Source organism: Falco punctatus, assembly GCF_963210335.1.
Source record: "Falco punctatus genome assembly, chromosome: 2".
NCBI classification, from domain to species: Eukaryota; Metazoa; Chordata; class Aves; order Falconiformes; family Falconidae; genus Falco; species Falco punctatus.
In genome coordinates, this window is record NC_137581.1 from 63,178,316 (window position 1) to 63,197,421 (window position 19,106).

The window sequence follows — 19,106 nt, forward strand, 5'->3', positions numbered from 1 at the left end:
CCCGGCCGCAGCCGGGCCAACTAAAGCTGCACCTCTTCAGGAAAGCTTCCTCCCAAATTTAACCTTACGCAAGGCAGCGTTAGCAAATGATGCGGTTGCGGTCGGCTGTTCACACAATTAACTGTACTGCAGCCACTACGCTGGCTGTAAATGGCTGAACACAGGGCACTTGGAGATTTTTGAAAGCCAGATAGCATTTCACACTGCTTTTCTGCTTTAGTACATGGGCTCTTCCTCACTCAGGGCATCAAAATCTGGCGTTCACAACGTTTTCAGTAGATCTGATTGGTATTTGATAACCTCCAAAAAGTTTACTCACTGGCTTAAGTAGAAACAGCATCGCTAGCATGACAATGGTTTCAGTCATTTTCTGAGCTGGAGGTTACAGAATAAATAATTACTACTAGATATGTACGACATCAATATATATTTCAAACAGTTGTTGAAAATTTTCCAAGGACCTTGTTTCCAAAATGCTCCTAGTTGAGAAAACACAGGTTAGTACACACCCAGCTGCAGTGAGCAGTCCCTTCACTGGCAAAAGGAATTGTATTCTTACATACAGATTTGATTTGAACATATATGAAGGACTTTACAAATTCAACTGTCTGGCACTTCTGACAGGTTCGAACCAAGCGAATTAAATCCCTAGCTGACCAGGAAATAAGCTGTAGAGTGCAACTAAAAAGTCTGAGCAGCAGCTTGGATCCTCTGAGTTAGAGAAGGCTGAATTAAATCTGCTTAGTTCTTCATAGATGCCACAAGGAATCACCCTATAGTCTCCTCCTCCTCTTCTGAATAACAAGCAGCACTTCGGAAAACCCTGCATCAGGCTGATTAGACATAACCAGACTCTTGTATTTTATAGGCTGGTAAGCGTCTTCTCTAAGGACTGGTCATTTATAAATAAAATTATCATCTGTAAAAACTTCCATCAGACAGAATTGGCGCCAAAGGAAATGGCCAATTTCTGTACAGGGGCCCTCAGCCGTTTGGCCAGCCAATGTCCTCAACGGTTTTAAGTGAAAGTCAGCAGCGACAGCATCCACTTCTTTACAAATTTTGGAAAACCACATGAAACATTAACAAATGACGTGCTTTTCCTAAGGAAAAAGATATCACAGCCCATTTCTTCTTCAGACAACCAGAGCCAAGATGCACCTTGCCCATTTACAAGCAAATTTACAAGACATATTTTATTTTTTATCCTGTGTAATTCAGTTCTGATTTGTGCATGAAAAATTCAAGGGAAGAGTGAAAAATACATATAACTTGATCGCTTCCCATGAGCTAAGATGAAGTTAGCAGACTTTTGTAACATGTTCAAATCAAACATACTTCAGGAATAGGCACATGATCCATGTGTTTTCTATCAGTAACAGTTCTTACAAAATAACGATAGAGGTGTAAATCGGGTGTCCTGTTTTCCCCTTCTGAAGATGCTTTGTACATCTGAAAGATGTGCAAAACAAAAATAATCTAGGATTGCATCAAGCTTGTGCATTTATTGGTAGCTCATTAAAAATTAATTCATTGCTGTAAAGGAATGCTAATAACAAATTAGTAAAAACTTCTTCTTTTCTTCTGTTTTTTTTTTACACAAATAGTTTTATTACAAACTTGAATTCTTAAGAAATACACATGTAAGAAATTACACAAAGGCCTTGGCATTTGTAAAAATCTTTTGGTATTTCCATGGTAATAGTCTATAAAACACTTTTGGACACAGATGTGCTCAAACAATGGTATTATTGCACAGAAATTCTTTAGAAATATTTCTGAGGCCACTTTGAAGAATCTTTTTGGCACAATATTAACAAAATTAAGGCTTTATACTTTTCAAAATCAAGTCATTCAGTGTGTGAGTAGCATTTAAAACCCTGAAAAATATTAAATACAGAATAAAGACTACAAGCTCAAAGCGGAATTTACTATAATAAACACAAATAGCTATTAACCTGGGTTCAGTCTCTGCAACTTCAGTATTGAAATGGCCTATGTAAAATGAACATTTCACATCATCTTTTGGCATTTAACATCTAATTCATGACACTGAAAAGAAGAGAACTTTTGTAAGCTTCTTTTTGAAATTATAAACTCAGAGCTTGATTTGCCTAATGGTTGATACCTATATAAATTACTAAAATATTTATATATAATTTTTCCTTGACCATCGCTGGATCATTCTTTATTCCACAGGAAAGTTTGTCCTACTGCATAAAGAAGCTGCATAGTACCAACATAGCAGAAACACTTACTTGCCTATTTGGGAAACCAGTTTGGCAATCTCTTCCAGATGTAGACCCATTAAAACCAGTAACGCTGAAGACTACAAACAGAAGCAAAGGTTTGCAGAATGGCACTCTATGTTGTGAAAAGATGGTTACGTGTTGCTTAACCACAGTCTGTAATCCCAAAACTCTTTTTTACATTAGTATTGCTTTGTACAGGAACAATAAGTACATACCCAAGAGTCTGGGATTTCGAGACACCTAGATAACGGTAACAACAAACTTATCTGGGGAAGAAAAATGAATCAAAATATATAATACAAGAATGAGAAAGGGGGGTCAAACAGTATAAGGCAGAACTGCATACCTCCTAGCACCTTTGCATTTTTTCTGGATAAATGCTGACTTTTTATTCTATCAGTGCATTGCATTTATATAAAAAATACATATATTTTGATCAAAAGTGCCATTTGGCATGTCAACATTTGAAGCTTATCTTTGTTGTCTCTTTTCTTCTTCAGCAAGGACAGGGCCAGTAAAGCAGTGTGTGTTAGTTATGCAAGTTCCTAAAAGGCACTTTACTGTTTTCATATTGGACAACAATGAGGTACATATGATATATGTCTAGGCTTCATTGCTGTTAAACGAATAGCACCATATTGTGTGAAATTAGTTGAAATTCAAAAGTCATTATGTTTTTCTCATACAGACTTGACAACGGCTAACATTGGAGCGCAGATCCCCTGCTTTCAAAGTTGAGGGAGTCGGTTTCCTATTAAAAAAAATATAAATGAAAAGACCCATGAACAACTGTTGACACAGTCAGTCAGTTTTCAGGTTTATAATTGACAACACAAACTTTGCATGCAGCCAAGTGCCTCTTCAAGCTGTGCTGAATCAAGAAGGTGTCTCTAAGTTCTCCAATGTATAGTCACTTTCAAGTTTGGTCACAAGCTATCACAATCACAAAACCAGTTAGTTTTAAACACTGTCCACTTCCAGTTACTTCAGAATTTAGTTCTGTCACAAGGCCGAACATTTTCTTAACTGGAAGACGCTACCTGTTTAATCAGCAGTTTGAAAACACGCTGGAATTTGGGCAGTAAAAAAAATATTAAGAAACTGAAGACATTTCACTGTTCATGGGTTTCTGCTAACTCTTGTGACTTTACAGAAAAAATGGAAAGCTAGCAAAGGAAATTACATGATGTCATATAGAAAGACAAACCAAAATCTTTAATCTCTAACCTATCATAAAGCAGTTACTCCTAGCAACTGGCAATAAAACATTTTCAGAAAACAGTGCGCTTACATTTAGCACTTTTCTTTAAAAAGGATTATGAGTTTATAGGAAACTGAAGAGTATTTGTCAATTATGATAGTAGGACAGGTCCCTTGATATGGGATTATTTTATTATTTTGAGATACAGTCTGTAGCCAGAAAAGGATATGAAGCTCACAGATTTCTGGGTAGGACTCAATGAATAAAAACAACTGTAGTGGTGACTCCTCTAAATTTTCCTCTGACCAGCTTTTCCTCTTTCCTAGGGAGCCAATGCTTAACCCCAGCACTGGCAAATGGGCTCTTTAAGCAGTAGCTTTTCTGGTTGATGAGATTATCACAACTCCACTGATAATCAGTGCTGGTGCTCAATTTTTCTACCTACTCAGTTGACAATTCTCTCATAGACAAACAGTCCAAAGTGGTTAAACAATCTGACTGAGACAGGCTAAGGAGCATTCACAGACGTAGAAGACATGAAGAGATGAAGGGTATCAGATGAAGGGTACCAGAAGCAGCAGCATGGACTGTAGTGAAGAAGATGTTTGCCTGCACTCTAGAGGAATGTCTGCTAATCAGGCAAGCTATGCAGACCTGGGAACTGGTCTATATGCTAACAGATCAATAAAATTCGTATGGAGCAGATTAGACTGTGTTGAAAAATACTTATGTGCAGGAGACCAGAAAAAAGCCTACTACCACTTAATTCCTCAAATTAGAACATCAGCAGTACTGAAGAAATGTCTAAGGCCTCTGCCTTCAACTGCATTTTATTCCGACATTACTTCCTCTTACATTAGGATAAGGTAAATAATTGTTCAGCTCACTTAGTTCAACACCTGCACTAATTTCCAGTGGTTCTATTATGTGTTAACACCCACTAGAGGGGAATGTAATATTCTAACTTAATTTCAGCCAGTATGTCAGCCTATCCCAGTTACCACTTGGTGAATACAAACATAATGGAAATGCAAACACCGTTAGATTATTCTGAAAAGCAAAATGCTAGGTACAAATGACACATTGTAAACACTAATGGAAGATACATTCATTAATTCCCCCAAAAGCTATTATAATTTTTTTCTTTTTGTTACAAAAATCATTACCTGCGTATACTAACCAGGCTGGGGCACAGCCAATACTTGAACCATGTATTACCTTCAAACAATACTTCTCTTATTCAGTGACAACCCTTGACTAAATCTCAAATACCGATAAATAAATCAAGAACTTACTTGAACATCTCATTCCTCTCTATAGTGGCAAGCCAGAAGCTGTAAGCATTTGCATAATAATTGCAGGTGCCCCGGCCATGGCATTCAATGAAGGGAGCGCTTCGAAACTCCTCTAGGCAGGAACCAGGAGACGCCAGGGCTTGGCCAGAGCCCTCTGCACCAGCACTGGTGTGCTAGAAAAATGCAAAAGTATCAGTCAGAGAGGGATTCTTTACCTCTTCTGCTACAACACCTATTAACTCTCTTGCACAGGTATTTCCTCACATGCCTCTCCTTGTTCTCTGTTGCGTCTGTCTGCTGTTTTGTCCCTCAGCTCAAGGAAAGGCAAGAAGGTAGAGCTGAAGGGCTTGAGGTGGCACTGGGTTCTCTTGCTTAACTGCAGCACAATTCACCAGCAACATCAACTTCAGAGGCAGCTTTATGTACAGAAATCCTTCAGGACTGACAGTAGAACCCAAGAACTCCACATAGCACTCTATGCTAGCAACACACCAGGGCCAGCTCTCCAACCCAGAAGACATACAGACGGGTAAGGTTTATACTGAATAGCTTAACACAGTTCCTGCCCCACATCACAGTGGCCTCTCTCCCACTGTGGAGTGCTAACAGCTTTGGATCCATGCTGTTTCTCAGATCATGTCCAGACCTTGCCTGGGAGAGTGTCTGTTGATATAGGTGGTGAGCATGACAAGAAGCATGCTAACAACTGAACAATATGGAAGACTACAGAGTGGCTCTTCCAAGCCACTCCTTGGCCCTATTTACTTTGCTAGTATAGATACAGCTGAAAAAACTGGATAAAAGGACAAAAATGCCATTTGAAAACTGAAGGCTTATTCATCAAAAAATGGGAAGTGGATAGGCACTGATATGCTACAACTCTAAGAAGCTACTGCAAGGCTGCAACATAGATGTACAAAGACAATGGAAAATTATGCTTGCTTCCTCATTTATTCAGCCCTCGGATCCTGTGCTGGAGCTGCAAACAAGAAAGCTCGCTGTGTGCATTTCCCCAAAAGTGAACACCTAATTGCTATATTGCTTTATTCTCATTTAGCAATTAGCCAGAATCTTAAGTCACCAGAAAGGGTAGAGGTCTAATGCCCTTCTAAGACCTGAAGCGACCTAGTCAGATATTAACTTTCCCAGAGCAGGAGTGCAGATCAGACACTCGAAAGAAGTAGTTTTCTCAGCTCAGAATATGCCCCAGTACACTTACCATGACAAAGGAGTAACCAATCCAAAGTGAACTCCAGCCTTCAGGACACGGTGGTATTTGAATTGTTTGACTGTGAACAGCTATTACCATAGCAGGAGCTTCACACACAGAGCATCTAGAAATACCAAGACACAAATGAGCTACACACACTTGAGGATTAATATTTCCTTTTTCAGAAGTTATTTTAAGGAATCTTGAATCAGAAAATGTCACTTTCAAAACCAAAGGGAAATCAAAACATTTCATTTAGAAAAACAAACAACTGGTTCTTTTCTTTTTTCTTTTTTTTTTTTTTCCTTCTCATTTGCTTAGGGACAGCTTGACTATTAAGTCTTATTCCTATTAGCTTTTCTATGAGCAAAGAACAAGAGATACCTTATTTGAATTCAAATATATTTGTCTTTTTCTAGTCCCATTTGTACTGTAGTTTCTAAAAGTGCTCAATGTCATGAACATGAAAGGCAAATAGCCAAACATTGTAACTCAGCAAGTATCACTTAAAAGTGGTCTGCTGTGACGAGAGACAAGTAACAGCAATTCATCATCCTAAACATAGCCCTGAGTGACTTCCAGAGAGAAAGCCATCTCTCTGGAAAATGTCTTACAAAGCTAATCACTGCTAATCTAATCTAATGCAGACTCTGCCTCGTGCATTTTCCTTAAAAGTGGCTTTTATTTACATTTGTGGTCTTCATCTCCAGTAAGAGATTTCTAGCGAAATAACTTCAACAATGAACTTGAAAGCTACTCTTCAGAAAGCTATGCAGCACCAGTTCTTTTACTTTAGATAAATCCATTGTGTCTCAGAACTGCTAGGTTACCGAATAATCCAATGACCTATCGTGCCTTCACAGGAGAATCATAAAAAAATGTTAAGTTGGGCTGGAAATTTTAATACGGGAGCTGGTAATAAGGAATTTGATAGATATAATCCATTTTTCCTTGTAAAACCCCTAAATTGGCTACTGCAGTTAGCAATGATGAAAAAGACTCAAAACAGATACTTAGAACTAAACAGTCTGATTCTTGTTATCAGAGCGGTGAAAAGAATCAAGTGCAAAATGGATTAAGGTGGATTCTGGAAAATGCACAGAAGCAAAGGAATTCAGAATGAAAGCCTTCTATTTCTGACTTGTGAGGACTGCTGTCATACCTACTGCCTTCATCTTTAGTGCAGAAGCAAGACAGTTATTTTAAGAAACACATCAATGAAAGAGTAAGTTAAAAGAAGAATGTAAAGCTGTCTCTATTCTTGGAGCTCTGCTTTGCTTCAAGAGATTTCTGGTATTTCAGTGGAAGGCCTTACATGAAAAGAAATCCCATGACCCAAGGCAGCAAGTGACACTTCTACACCTTTTCAACTTTTGGACAGGGAAAACACTTGGTTTAAAAGCCTTGACTGATAAAATAAATTGAAAGAATAGTCTTCTCGGATCCTTTGCTGGTTTAAAAAATGTGTATTACAATTATCTCACTCTCTGCTACGGCTAAATATAAATATAAATATACATATATGTGTGTGTATATATATATATGTGTATATATATATATACACACATATACATTTTTATGGTGCAAAAGCTCATCTATATGCATAAGATAAAGCAAAATGTTGGTGGGTACCTCCCTGAGCAAGAGTTTCAAAAGTGATTGTTAAAGGTTATTTTGGGTGCTTGATCAGCTATGGCATAAGAGGAATATGAATTTCAGAGGTTGATCATTTGAATTTTTCTGAAAGTCAAGCCCCTTCCACTCACATCTAATGAACAATCAAAAAAGTCACATAAAAACTATAGTCTCTCTTGAGAATCTTGCCCTCAGTCTGCCCACTCATTTTCAAGGCATATAAATTTCTATGGCACTAAACAAAAAATACAGCAGAGAGTACAACTGCAGACACAAGATGGATTCTATTATGCGGAACAAATACTGAACGTTTTGCAGCAATGCCAAATAGCTTTTTGAACATACCAAGATGTCAAAACTACAACCCACTGATGATTTGAATTGTCCTTTCTCTCAGAGGGTATATACAAACCTGAGAAAATAATAACAGCAATCTTCACTCCCATTTACTTTACATGGCAGGAAGGGTGATCAGCAAGAGCTGATACTGATCAGAAGCAGTGATAGGAATCATAGTAATGCCTATATCTAATCATTATCATCTAAATTATAAGTTTAAGATTCCCTCACCAGTGACGCTGATCACCACACTCTTGTTCATACCTCTGCCTTCAGCACTGGGCATATTATGACAGGTTTGTTTTTGTTAATGGCCTTAAAATCTAAAATGGACCAAAAGTTCAATATGTTGAATTGATTGCAGAACAGTCACGTTTGACACAAGTGCCACACTTTATGCTAGCTGAGAATCTAGAATTATTAAAAAATAGATGACTGATTTTGCAACCATTTCCTTTAATTCAGACAATAATGGCTGTATTCAAGCAGTATGACCAAAACAATGGAAGAAGCCTAGCAATCTACTGTATGATAATGCAACCATTTTCAAGCACAAAGAAACTAAGCCCTAAAGAGCTCCTAGCTATGGCTAGTCAAAAACGGAAGTGTTTTAGATAAGAATTGTGAATAAATTCAAAACTTTTTCTCCTTCAAAGTACATTATAGCTTTTCCAAAACATAATTTCAAAGTAGCTCTTTTCATTTCAATTAGACTCAAAATAGACTACTCATTTGTTTGGGTTTCCCCCAGATGGATTTATTTTTTATCAAAGTCTAAACTGAACCATTTCATCAAAGGATCTCAAACTTTAAATTTTTAAATTTAAAGGAAGGAAATAAAAATATACAGATTAAAAGCCTTCTTAAAAAAAAAAAAAAAAAAAAAAAGCACCATATGCACTTTTCACAGGCTTCTTCATTTTACAGACACAGCAAAACTGAAACCATACCTGCTGATGAATGGTCTAATATTATCACCAGTGATCGGAGCCATACTCATCGGCATGGGTTCAGGAGTGGACAGCCAGTAGGAATAGTCATTCCTCGATGCAAAGTTACATACATTGTTGATATTGCAGAATAAGAAAGGCATGGTACTAAATTTACGAAGACAGCTTCCTGCTGTGCCTGAAATGTTAAGTGAAAGGTTATCTTTTAACCCATTTTTATTAAACCATTGCCAACCTCCAAACAAATATTTCCAGGAGCTGCTAAAAAGCAGATGACACTCACTCTGGAAGGCCCAGCTCTCCCAAAGTGACTTCTCTTAGCTCCGTAAGGAAGGAACAGGGCAAGGCAAGGGGTAGCCCCGTCTTGCCCATAGAATTATGGAATAATTTAGACTGGAATAGACCTCTAGAGGTCATCTATCCTAACCCCTTGCCAGTTAGATCAGCTTGCTTGGGTCCATAGCCAGTTGAGTTTTGAGTATCTCCAAAGACAGATTCAACAACCTCTCTGGGGTCCCACTCCAGTGTTTGAGCATTAGCATGGTTAAAAAAGCTTTTCTCTATGTTTCATTGGAATAGATCTCATACTTTTGTTCATTTCTTCTTCTGCCACTGAGCCCCTCTGAGAAGGGTTTGGCTCCATCTTCTCTATCCTATGTGCAGACAGCAACAAAGGCTTCTCCCTAAATTTCTGTTGAGGCTGAGCAAACGCAGCTCCATCAGGTTATCCAGACCTCATGAGCCATCTTAGTAGATAGCTGTTGTATTCACTGTGGTACATCACAGTTTCCCTTTCTCTGGGAGGCCCAAGCCTGGGCACGATTTACCAGATGTGATCTCACAATGGCCAAACAGCGGGGAAGAATCACTTCCATCTGCTGTTTGCACATTTGCCAACAGAGCCCAGCAGGCTGGGCAGTGGGGAATGGGGTAGCTGTTTCAAGGGCACACTGCTAATTCATGTTCAGTGTTGTGCACCAGGCTCCCAGATCCTTTTCTGCAAAGCAGCTTTCTAGCAGTCTTTACTGCTGCTACTGGAAATAGCGCTCCACCCTTAGTCTGTTCTGTTGCATGACTTTATTTCATTCTAGGTGTACTCCTCTGCATTTGCCTTCACTGAACTTCAGGTTCTTCTCAGTCCTTTTCTCCAGCTTGGCCAAGTCCCTCTGAATGGCAGCTGTGTTCACTAGTGAATCAACCATCCCTTCCAGTTTGGCATTATCCACAGCCTTGCTGAGAGTGCACTCTATCCCATCATCCAAGTCATAAATAAATTCATTAAATACTATTGACCCAGTACTAATTCCTGAGCAACATCACTGATCAACAACCACCACTCAGACTTTGTACATCTGATCACATCTCTCTGAGCTTGATGGACACACCAGTTTCCCACTCACCTTATCATCTACTTAGGCAGTCCATAACTTGCTACTATGACTACAAAGGTACTATGGATGACCATGTCAAAGGCTTTGATAAAAACTTTCTTAAATAAAAACTAAACGGACACAGTTTCCACTATACACCAAACCATTATTTGTACCAGCCTAAAAGGTTGTATTTGTACCAACCAGCTAGCCAAGAATAATGACACAGGTTTGTTCAATACAGTTCTACAAATGAAAGAAACATTTGGTTTGTAATGAGTTCTATTTGAATTCTAATTTGGTCTCTGCTTACCCAGATCTTGGCCATGTGCTCTTTCATTCCCTTGTACATAAAGTAAGGAGTAGCCATGGTAAATCAGCCTTGTTCCAAATGGACACGATGGTTCTTCGGTGGTTTGACTGTGTCTAGTAACAAGGAAGCCATGAGCAACAGATGGTGCACCTGGTGGGCCCATAGCCCCAGGCAAACCTTCAGGGCCAGGTGGACCAGGGAATCCTCTGGGCCCTACAATACAGAGAGGTTTTTTTCATCTCTACAAACAGCAGTACTCTGCCTACATAACTAAAGAAGTGAAAATAGATATATTCACACCTGATCTCCTATGTTAATTTTCTATGAAAGAACCAGGTCTTTGAAGAACTCATGGGCTTACCTGGGGGACCATAAGGACCAGCTTCTCCTTTTTGCCCAGGTTTACCATCAAACCCTGGACTACCAGGTGGTCCAGGTACACCTGAAGGTCCTGTCACCCCTGTTGAAAAGCAAGGACTAGTTATTACTGGATAATACCTCATGTTAGCTCTGACTTCCTGGCTTTTAATACAGTACAGCACAGGCACACCTCAGCATAAGCTAAATTCATGCAGATTCAGTGTGTATATTTCAATATCTAAAGCACATACATGGGTTACTGCAACTCAAGTGATTATAGTAGAGAAGAACAAAGAAGTAAGCAGAAGGCGTACTTCTAAAATAACTAGTATTTGTCTGGACTATGAAAAGGAAAGGCAGCAATCTCCTCCCTCTCTGCTTATCATATGACTCAATCAAAACCAGACCACAAAAAGTAGGGTCATGAACAGTGGGAAAATCAGCATTCTCCTAGCTTCTTCCCAAACAGGTTTTCAGACATATGCTATGTCTTCCTTTTATCAATTTCTAGGGATGCTTTGAGTCTGATTGTATTTATACTGAGTACATAAACTCAGCAACTCTGACTTTGGGAAAAAGAAGTTAACACCATATCATATCCTGTGGCATATCCGAAGCTTTAGATTGTCACAGCTGTCCTTTTCCTGATCTCTCAGAAAGCAATACTGTGTTCATGTACTGAACTGACTGCTAGAAAACAGCAACATATCCCATACAAGCAAACCAATGCTGTGTTCAGTTGCTGAGATTATTTCACAGCTATATGCTAATGGTCAGCAGCTGCAGAATTGCAACCCCACCTTCAAAAGCAAACTTCCGTATCAATTACTTCAATTATATTCCACCATAATGCCCCATCATCTTCTCATAAAACAATCAGGAACAAAGCTTTCCCTTAGAATATTAATAGCTTAAGAATACCTCTGAGCTCCCACTCTCCATGTGCTGTCATTGTGAAGGACATGTGTCCTTGTGCCAGCATTCTATTTGTCTTACTTTTTGCTCCATTCCCTTATTCCCTAATGTGTTAATTTTTTTTAGTTCACATTTTCTTTCTAAAATTTGCAATATCTGGACTAAGAGATGAAATCTAGGACTGTGGAACAAGCTTCCTGAGGAAGCACTTTCCACTCCAAGGTTAAGGTGTTTTTCTTCATGCTTGTCTTCTCCCAGACACACACAGTAATTACGTTTGGATTCAACATTGAAAAAAGAAGGTACCTCAACAAATACATTCTGGGGAAAGGATGAGCACTGTGTTGCAGTCATTCTGCTTAAAGCTAATCTCAGATACTGATGACTGCAGAGTGAGAGCATATAAAAAAATTACTAGGAAGGCATCTGTTTCTGGGACTCCTTTGGATGAGCTTCAAAAAGGACTCTCTTCCTCATCACAGTTTAAGTGGCTATTAAAAGCTGGATAATATTATACAAAAAATCTTCCAATGTCTAGCCTACCATTGGCCTCTTTTTACATTACTTAAAATGGATTTGTACTGGTAAGTTAGAAAGTCTCACCTTGCTGTCCTTTGGGACCTGGAAGTCCTGGGAAACCTTTGAGACCAACTGGTCCTACAGGGCCAGGTAAGCCAGGATCCCCTTTAACAAGCTGAAAAGCACCTGGTGGGCCTGGTGGGCCTTGTAAACCTGCCAATGTTAACAGAGGAAGTCAGCACGTATGTAGTATTGCACAATAAGGAAGTGAGAAAACAGTGTTACTTTGTATTGCCATTTATGTAGTTGGAGAACAGAGCCTGTACCTACAAGACATCAATGTGTCCAGGACTTTACATGTGCACTGAGTAGAGCCATACCTGTTAAGAAGCCAAACCTGAAGTTGTCTGAGGGTAGAAGACAATGGGGTTCAAGGGACAATGGGGGAAACAGCCTGAGCTGGGCCTCTGCCACTTAGAAGCTTCTGGTAACACCTAAGTAGCTGCACAGGCTGCTGCTGAAAACCGTATTGCTACGTCCCACATTCTCATCTCTCCCCAGACAGAACAGAGCAGCCCCACAGATGTAGCTCTGACCAGAAGCAATGCAACCAGCGTGGGCAAACAGGGAGTGCCATCTCTTGGGGGTGGCATTGGCAGTTTGCGCAGCGGTTTGCTCAGAAGAGCTGCACACTGCCCGTCACCGGGCGGCTGCCTGCTTTGCTCGCCGGCAGGCTGAGGCTGCAGCCCCAACAGTCACACCAACCAACTGATGGCTCTGCAAGCCAACCCAGAGGTCTCCATGGAATTATTATTAGAAGGATGACATCTTTCAAAAGAATTACCGTTCTTAAAGTGGACTCTTTTTCTAAGAACTGTAAGGAGATTGTGACCGGCTGAAAGAAAAGGGTGTCCAACACTGCAACTACAAGGCTATGGCCAAAACCCAAACAGAAGCACTACAGACTATCTACGCTGGTATCTCCACCCAAACAGACCTCCCCAGGACTGAAATAGCTGTCCAGACCTTAGGCTGCATGGGGTTCCCTCAGCAAGGTTGCGGGTGACCCCAGTTGCATGGTGTAGTTAATACGCTAGAGGGAAGGGATGCCATCCAGAGGGACCTTGACATGCTTGAGAAGTGGGCTAATGTGAACCTTACGAAGTTCCACAACACCAAGTGCGAGGTCCTGCACCTGTGTTGGGGGAATCCCCAATATCAGTACAGACTGGGGGATGAATGGATTGAAAGCAGCCCTGAAAAGGATTTGGGGATACAGGTAGACAAAAAATTGGGTATCAGCCATCCATGTGTGCTCTCAGGCCAGAAAGACGACTGTATTCTAGGCTGCATGAAAATAAGCACGGCCAGCAAGTGGAGGGAGGTGATTCTCCCCCTCTAGTCTGCTCTCATGAGACCCCACCTGGAGTACTGTATGCAGCTCTGGGGTCCTCAGTACAAGAAAGACAAAGACCTGATGGAGGAGGTCCAGAGGAGAGCCATGAAAATGGAAAATGGTCAGAGGCCTGAACACCTCTCCTGTGAAGAAAGGCTGAGAGAGTTGGACTTGCTCAGCCTGGAGAAGAGAATGCTCTGGGGAGACTTTATTGCGGCCACTTTATTGCGGCCTTTCAATACATAAAGGGGGCTTATAAGCAAGATAGAGAGAGACTTCTTACCAGGGTTTGGAGTGACAGGGCAAAGGGCAATGATTTTAAACATAAAAAGGGTAGAATTAGCTTGGACTTAAGGAAGATTATTTTTTTACAGTGAGGGTGGTGAGACACTGGGACAGAGAAGTTGTGGATGCCCCATCACTTGAAATCTTCAAGGTTAGGTTGGATGGGGTTTTAAGCAACCTGATGCAGTGAAAGATATCCCTGCCCATGGCAGGGGGATTGGACTAGATGATCTCTAAAGGTCTCTTCCAGCCCAAACCATTCTATGATTCTATGGTTCTAGGACACCATTTAAAGATTCTAATAATAACAAAACCTCAGTATTGATTTTTCAGAGCAGGCGATAAATACATTCACTTTCTATGCAATACTTCAATCTAATCTGACCACTCAGATGCTGGTATCATGATATCTGGTTTCATATTCTACCTGTTTGCGTTGAATAAAAGGGGGAGGGAGATACCCATTAATTAGTTACAAATGACCATTTTAACAACAACATCTGGGAAAAAAAGCAAGGCTTTATATTGTACCTTTAGATCCAGGAAGACCTTGGTCACCTCGCTCACCCTTAAGGCCTGGGAAGCCAGGAGAACCTTTTGGACCTGGAGTCAAAGGAAATATTTACATAAAAATTAATTGATTTGGAAGGATATGTGCAGAATAATCATGTATGACCCCATGATCAGGTAAGGGCCATGACTTTATTCACACAAGTACTTTTTACCTGTTTGCCAGAACAAGATACAAACAACAGCACTAAGCCACCAAAGAAATGAAGACTGGACACAGAGTTATCTTACTTTAGTTAATAATATATTTCTCTAAATTACAAGAATTAGTTTTTTTATTAATAAATGTTTTTTATACAGGTGGTGTTTTCATGTATACGATGGTGACAGTAGCAGCAATATGGTCAGCAATGGAAACATACTAAGACTGGATTTTCCCAAATACAGCTGTAACATTTGCCTCTCCAATTCTCAAGAAAATCTTGAAGATTCTTAACTGGTAATGTCTAAACCATTGATTTTACATCCACCTTTTAAAGCAAGTGCACACTTGAAAGTAGCAAAGCAAGACAACAGGCAAAAGGCAAAAAACCTCGAGAAAAATCTCAATGCTTTTGTGTGCTTTTTGATGCAGCTTTCAGTGTCCTGTTTCAATAATTTGTAACATAGAGTCAACATTCTTTAAGCATCTTTTTTGAGAGAGGAAGGATATGAAAGAGACATCTTTGCATACTTCTTAGGAATACGGTAAATTTTCTTCTCACCTGGAATACCTGGAACTCCTGGAGGTCCCAGATCACCCTTAGGACCAGTATCTCCTGGTGAACCAGGACTACCCTGTATAAAAGAAAATGTGAAGTATAGTTATCCTACACTATTATGATACAACTCACAAATAGGCTGTGAATTTCTTAAAAACCTATGAAAAAAAATTAAAATGAGAGAAAAGCCATAAAGTTTAAGGAAGGGTTACTCTCTACCATGATTAGATAAGAAACTTCTCTTACAAGAACAAGCATAACACCTTATTCTTACTCAACTATTTATTGCTTTACAAAGATACTATAACAGAATAAGGTCTCACTAACAGTATAGCTAATTAAAAGTATAGCCATAGACCATGCTGTTAAGAAAACCATCCCTAAGCAGAAATCTAAGCAAATAATAATTTCAGTGCAGACCCAGCAGACGGTGGCTACTTAGATAATCAAATGGGTTAACTCTAGACCACAGTAGACTTGAAAACTTCTACATTCGCATATGGAATGAAATCAAATGTGCTCAACGATTTATAATTTTCTGAAGATTTTTACTTTTCAACAGGGCTAAAATACTCAAGGATTTAAACACTTCAAACACAACGTGAACTCCTCCTTCTGCCTTCACTATTATAAACTGCTCCCCTGAAATTAATGGTCACAAGTTCATTGTAGCCTCACTTCAAGGAAAAACAAGCCCACTTTACAAAAGACGCTGTGAATAGTCATTCAAAGGACTGCCAATTTTCTGTTCTTCTTTTGTCTGTTGCAGATCATCTGCAAAAAGCTTGTAAGTATAGTTTAGAGATTTGCCCTGGCTGAAGGAATATGGCAGTGATAGTCCCCAGTATAATAAAATGTGGAACACAGGTGGAGCAAAGAAACAAAACCCCTTTGCTAATTAACGTGTTGAGCAGAGGCTGGAGATGTGAATCCAGTACTCAATGAAAAATAATACTAGTGGCAGGATTAATCTTATCATATTTGGAGAGCAACAGAATAGATACACACAGAACTGATTTTTCATTTGACATAAGTTAGATGTTTATATGAAGGTGAGAAGAATGGCTCCCTACAAACGTCTGATTCTTTCCACTGACTATAAAGGGAGAAGAGATGACTAGTTCAAAAATGGATGTCAGCAGTGAGGCTTCCAAAGTGAAACAAAAGAAGCGCTGCCCTCGGAGTGGTAAGGGAGGCATTAATGAAGTAAGGTTCCCTGGTTTCCTTCAGTCATATAGTCACAGTATGCAGAACTGTTTCAAGAAATGGCCATCTTTTTGTATCATGATGTGAACTCCTGTAACACATAACAGGAGGGTTAACATTCATTCAGAAGACAGTCATGTGTCAGACGACCTCTTTAAAAGAGGCTTTTTAAATATTTTTAGGTTATAATTATAAAACAGAAGTATTTATAAGAAGAGTTTCATGGAAGCTTTCCATCAAAATACTTTTTCCACAACAGTATGCAGTTTCTTAAACTTTTTCTTTTTCTTCCTCATCAGATATAGCTTGGCAAACAATGTTTTGCTTTGGTTCTTTTCCAAACAAAACAAAACTATTTCAGTTTGTGAAAATGAAAATGGTTCTTTTCTTATTTCAATGTTAAAATGCACAGAAAAACCCATTTGTGTTTCACAGTCTAATCTCCTCATTCACTTCTTTTGGATATGATTTTTGGACAGGCTGTGCACCCATCTTGTAACAAAATCTTCTTTCTGATATAGGTTACCAGATACCTGGCAACCTCTATGAGCAATTGAGCCGTAATCAGGGCAGAAGCCTGTCACAATGGGGAGGATAAAGACATTAGAAACCCATCTTAGTATGTGCCACCAGAAATCTATTGAAATAACTCTCACCGGAGCATTTCACACTGAGTTAACAACCCAATACCATGCATTGTGGCTTAAGGCACAGAATCAAAATCCTTTGGCATCTCCCATTCTTGATAAACAAACAGTCTTGGACTGGAATATCAGCCTGTAAAGAGCTTTAGAATTTCCTGGGGTATAGAAATTTAGCGCTATGCAGAAGTACTGCAAATTCTTAAAATAAGAATATTATTTTGAAATTCACTTCCTTCAAGCTGGTATGGTGTGATCTCAAAGATAAAAAGGCATAGCCAAGATCTGGTGTCAGAACAGTGAAGCAAATCCTGAATGTCTCTGTGAAGTGAATCCTGGATGCACAAAAGGATACAGTAGATCTTTGCATTATCAAGAATAATGTGGACCTTTTATGTCCACTATCAGTATCCTGCTTTTTCACATCAGGACCCTATTCCCGAGTCTTCCTTTTGTACACCAGGAATTGTTGAGTCATATCCACCTACTTTCCTATTCCTTCTTCCAAAATTATCATCATCATAATCACAATTATTATTAATAATTCTTTATTTTTATTATTTTCTTAGTAGGAAAGAGGAATAGTTAAAATATAGACTGTATTTTTCAGTGTGGAAGAAGGCAGCGGACACTCCAAGAGGAAGAGTATAGAAGACCAACTATTCTGGGTGACTGTCTTATTCTGCTTCATTCTCCCTAATATACAGAAAAGGGACTGGTTTATTCCAGGGAAAATGAATAATATATGACCACAAAGTACTAATATCGTTGCCTGTTTGTATTTCTAAATCAGCAGCTATATTTCATCACTTACAGTACTGAAAGTGCACTTTATTTGGAAGTTTTCATAACAAAACCAAACAATTCAGATATTTTCAAAAGGCAATTTATCATGAAATATGCAACCTTTAAAATTAACTACTAATGCATTTGTAGGATTTATGGATGTGCTGCAGCCATCTTGTACTGTTAACACACTCTAAATTATATTCTGGGTGTTGTATGCTACCACTCACTATCTATAAATTTCTAATAAGTTCATTAGCTTACCGGGAAGCCTTTAGAAGGAGAGAACTTAAATGTTTTCAGACTGACTTGACATCGTCAGCAGTGAGTCCAAAGGCACTTTGAGCATAAAGTATCATTATTTTGAACAAGAAACATCTATGATTAATACATCCATTAATTACAAGAACCAACTTTCAGCATATCTGGAGGGTACTAAAAGTAACTTACTGGCAGTCCCTGGAAACCTGGATCACCTTTGACTCCTGGACTGCCAGGAGTCCCAGGCCAACCATTGCTCCCCTGCTCTCCTTTGGCCCCTTTCAGTCCTGGGGGTCCTGGTGGCCCTGTTGGACCTGGTAAACCTGCAAGCCAGAAGACATTATTTAGTGGCAAAATTTGTTCAGAGCAGTACCTGATGGAGAACAAGCTGGCTCAATCTACAGGTAGGCAGAACCAAAGTAATTATTGTAACAACATTTCAAGAAAATAAGCAGAGGAATCTGTTGCAGGGAGGTCCATATGACTCCCCATCCTACCATTTATCAGCCTGTGACTGATGGAAAATAGCGGAGAGTTCTCTTTATGTGCAGAACAAACAGATGGTATGTTCTCAGGTATAAACATACTAAAGACATATTGCAGCTCTGCTCTGCTCCCCTCCTTAACCTCCAGCACAGGGCCACTGCCAAGGTACGGCACACTGGGCCATTTTTAAACACACTAACACTCCAGGACATAAGAACATACAGCCATGGCTGCCTCACAACAGTAAATAAAGTCCAGAGGGAAAGATGGAAATGGGAGGCAAACTTCTCAACATCAGAAAGATTTCTGGACAAAACCAACTGCCTGAGGACATAAAATTAGCCTCTCCTAGGACATAACACCAAACTGCCTATGAAGGGAAGCTATGACCTGTGAGAAGAGGATAAACAAGAAT

General features: G+C 39.4%; 1 protein-coding gene across 2 annotated transcripts in view; it reads right to left on the bottom strand.

Annotated features, from left to right (window-relative positions):
• Positions 1–410: 410 nt before the first annotated feature.
• COL4A1 (collagen type IV alpha 1 chain) overlaps positions 411–19,106 on the bottom strand; it is a 125,817-nt gene continuing 107,121 nt past the window's right edge. For both annotated transcript variants that reach the window (XM_080375526.1, XM_080375527.1), the window contains exons 43-52: positions 18,395–18,528; positions 15,315–15,387; positions 14,572–14,643; positions 12,444–12,572; positions 10,927–11,025; positions 10,566–10,778; positions 8,883–9,060; positions 5,968–6,082; positions 4,749–4,921; positions 411–3,003 (exon numbers count right to left, since the gene is read on the bottom strand). In XM_080375526.1, the coding sequence (XP_080231652.1) occupies positions 2,922–3,003; positions 4,749–4,921; positions 5,968–6,082; positions 8,883–9,060; positions 10,566–10,778; positions 10,927–11,025; positions 12,444–12,572; positions 14,572–14,643; positions 15,315–15,387; positions 18,395–18,528 (1,268 nt within the window). In that variant the 3' untranslated portion in view covers positions 411–2,921. The remainder of the gene's footprint in view (positions 3,004–4,748; positions 4,922–5,967; positions 6,083–8,882; positions 9,061–10,565; positions 10,779–10,926; positions 11,026–12,443; positions 12,573–14,571; positions 14,644–15,314; positions 15,388–18,394; positions 18,529–19,106) is intronic.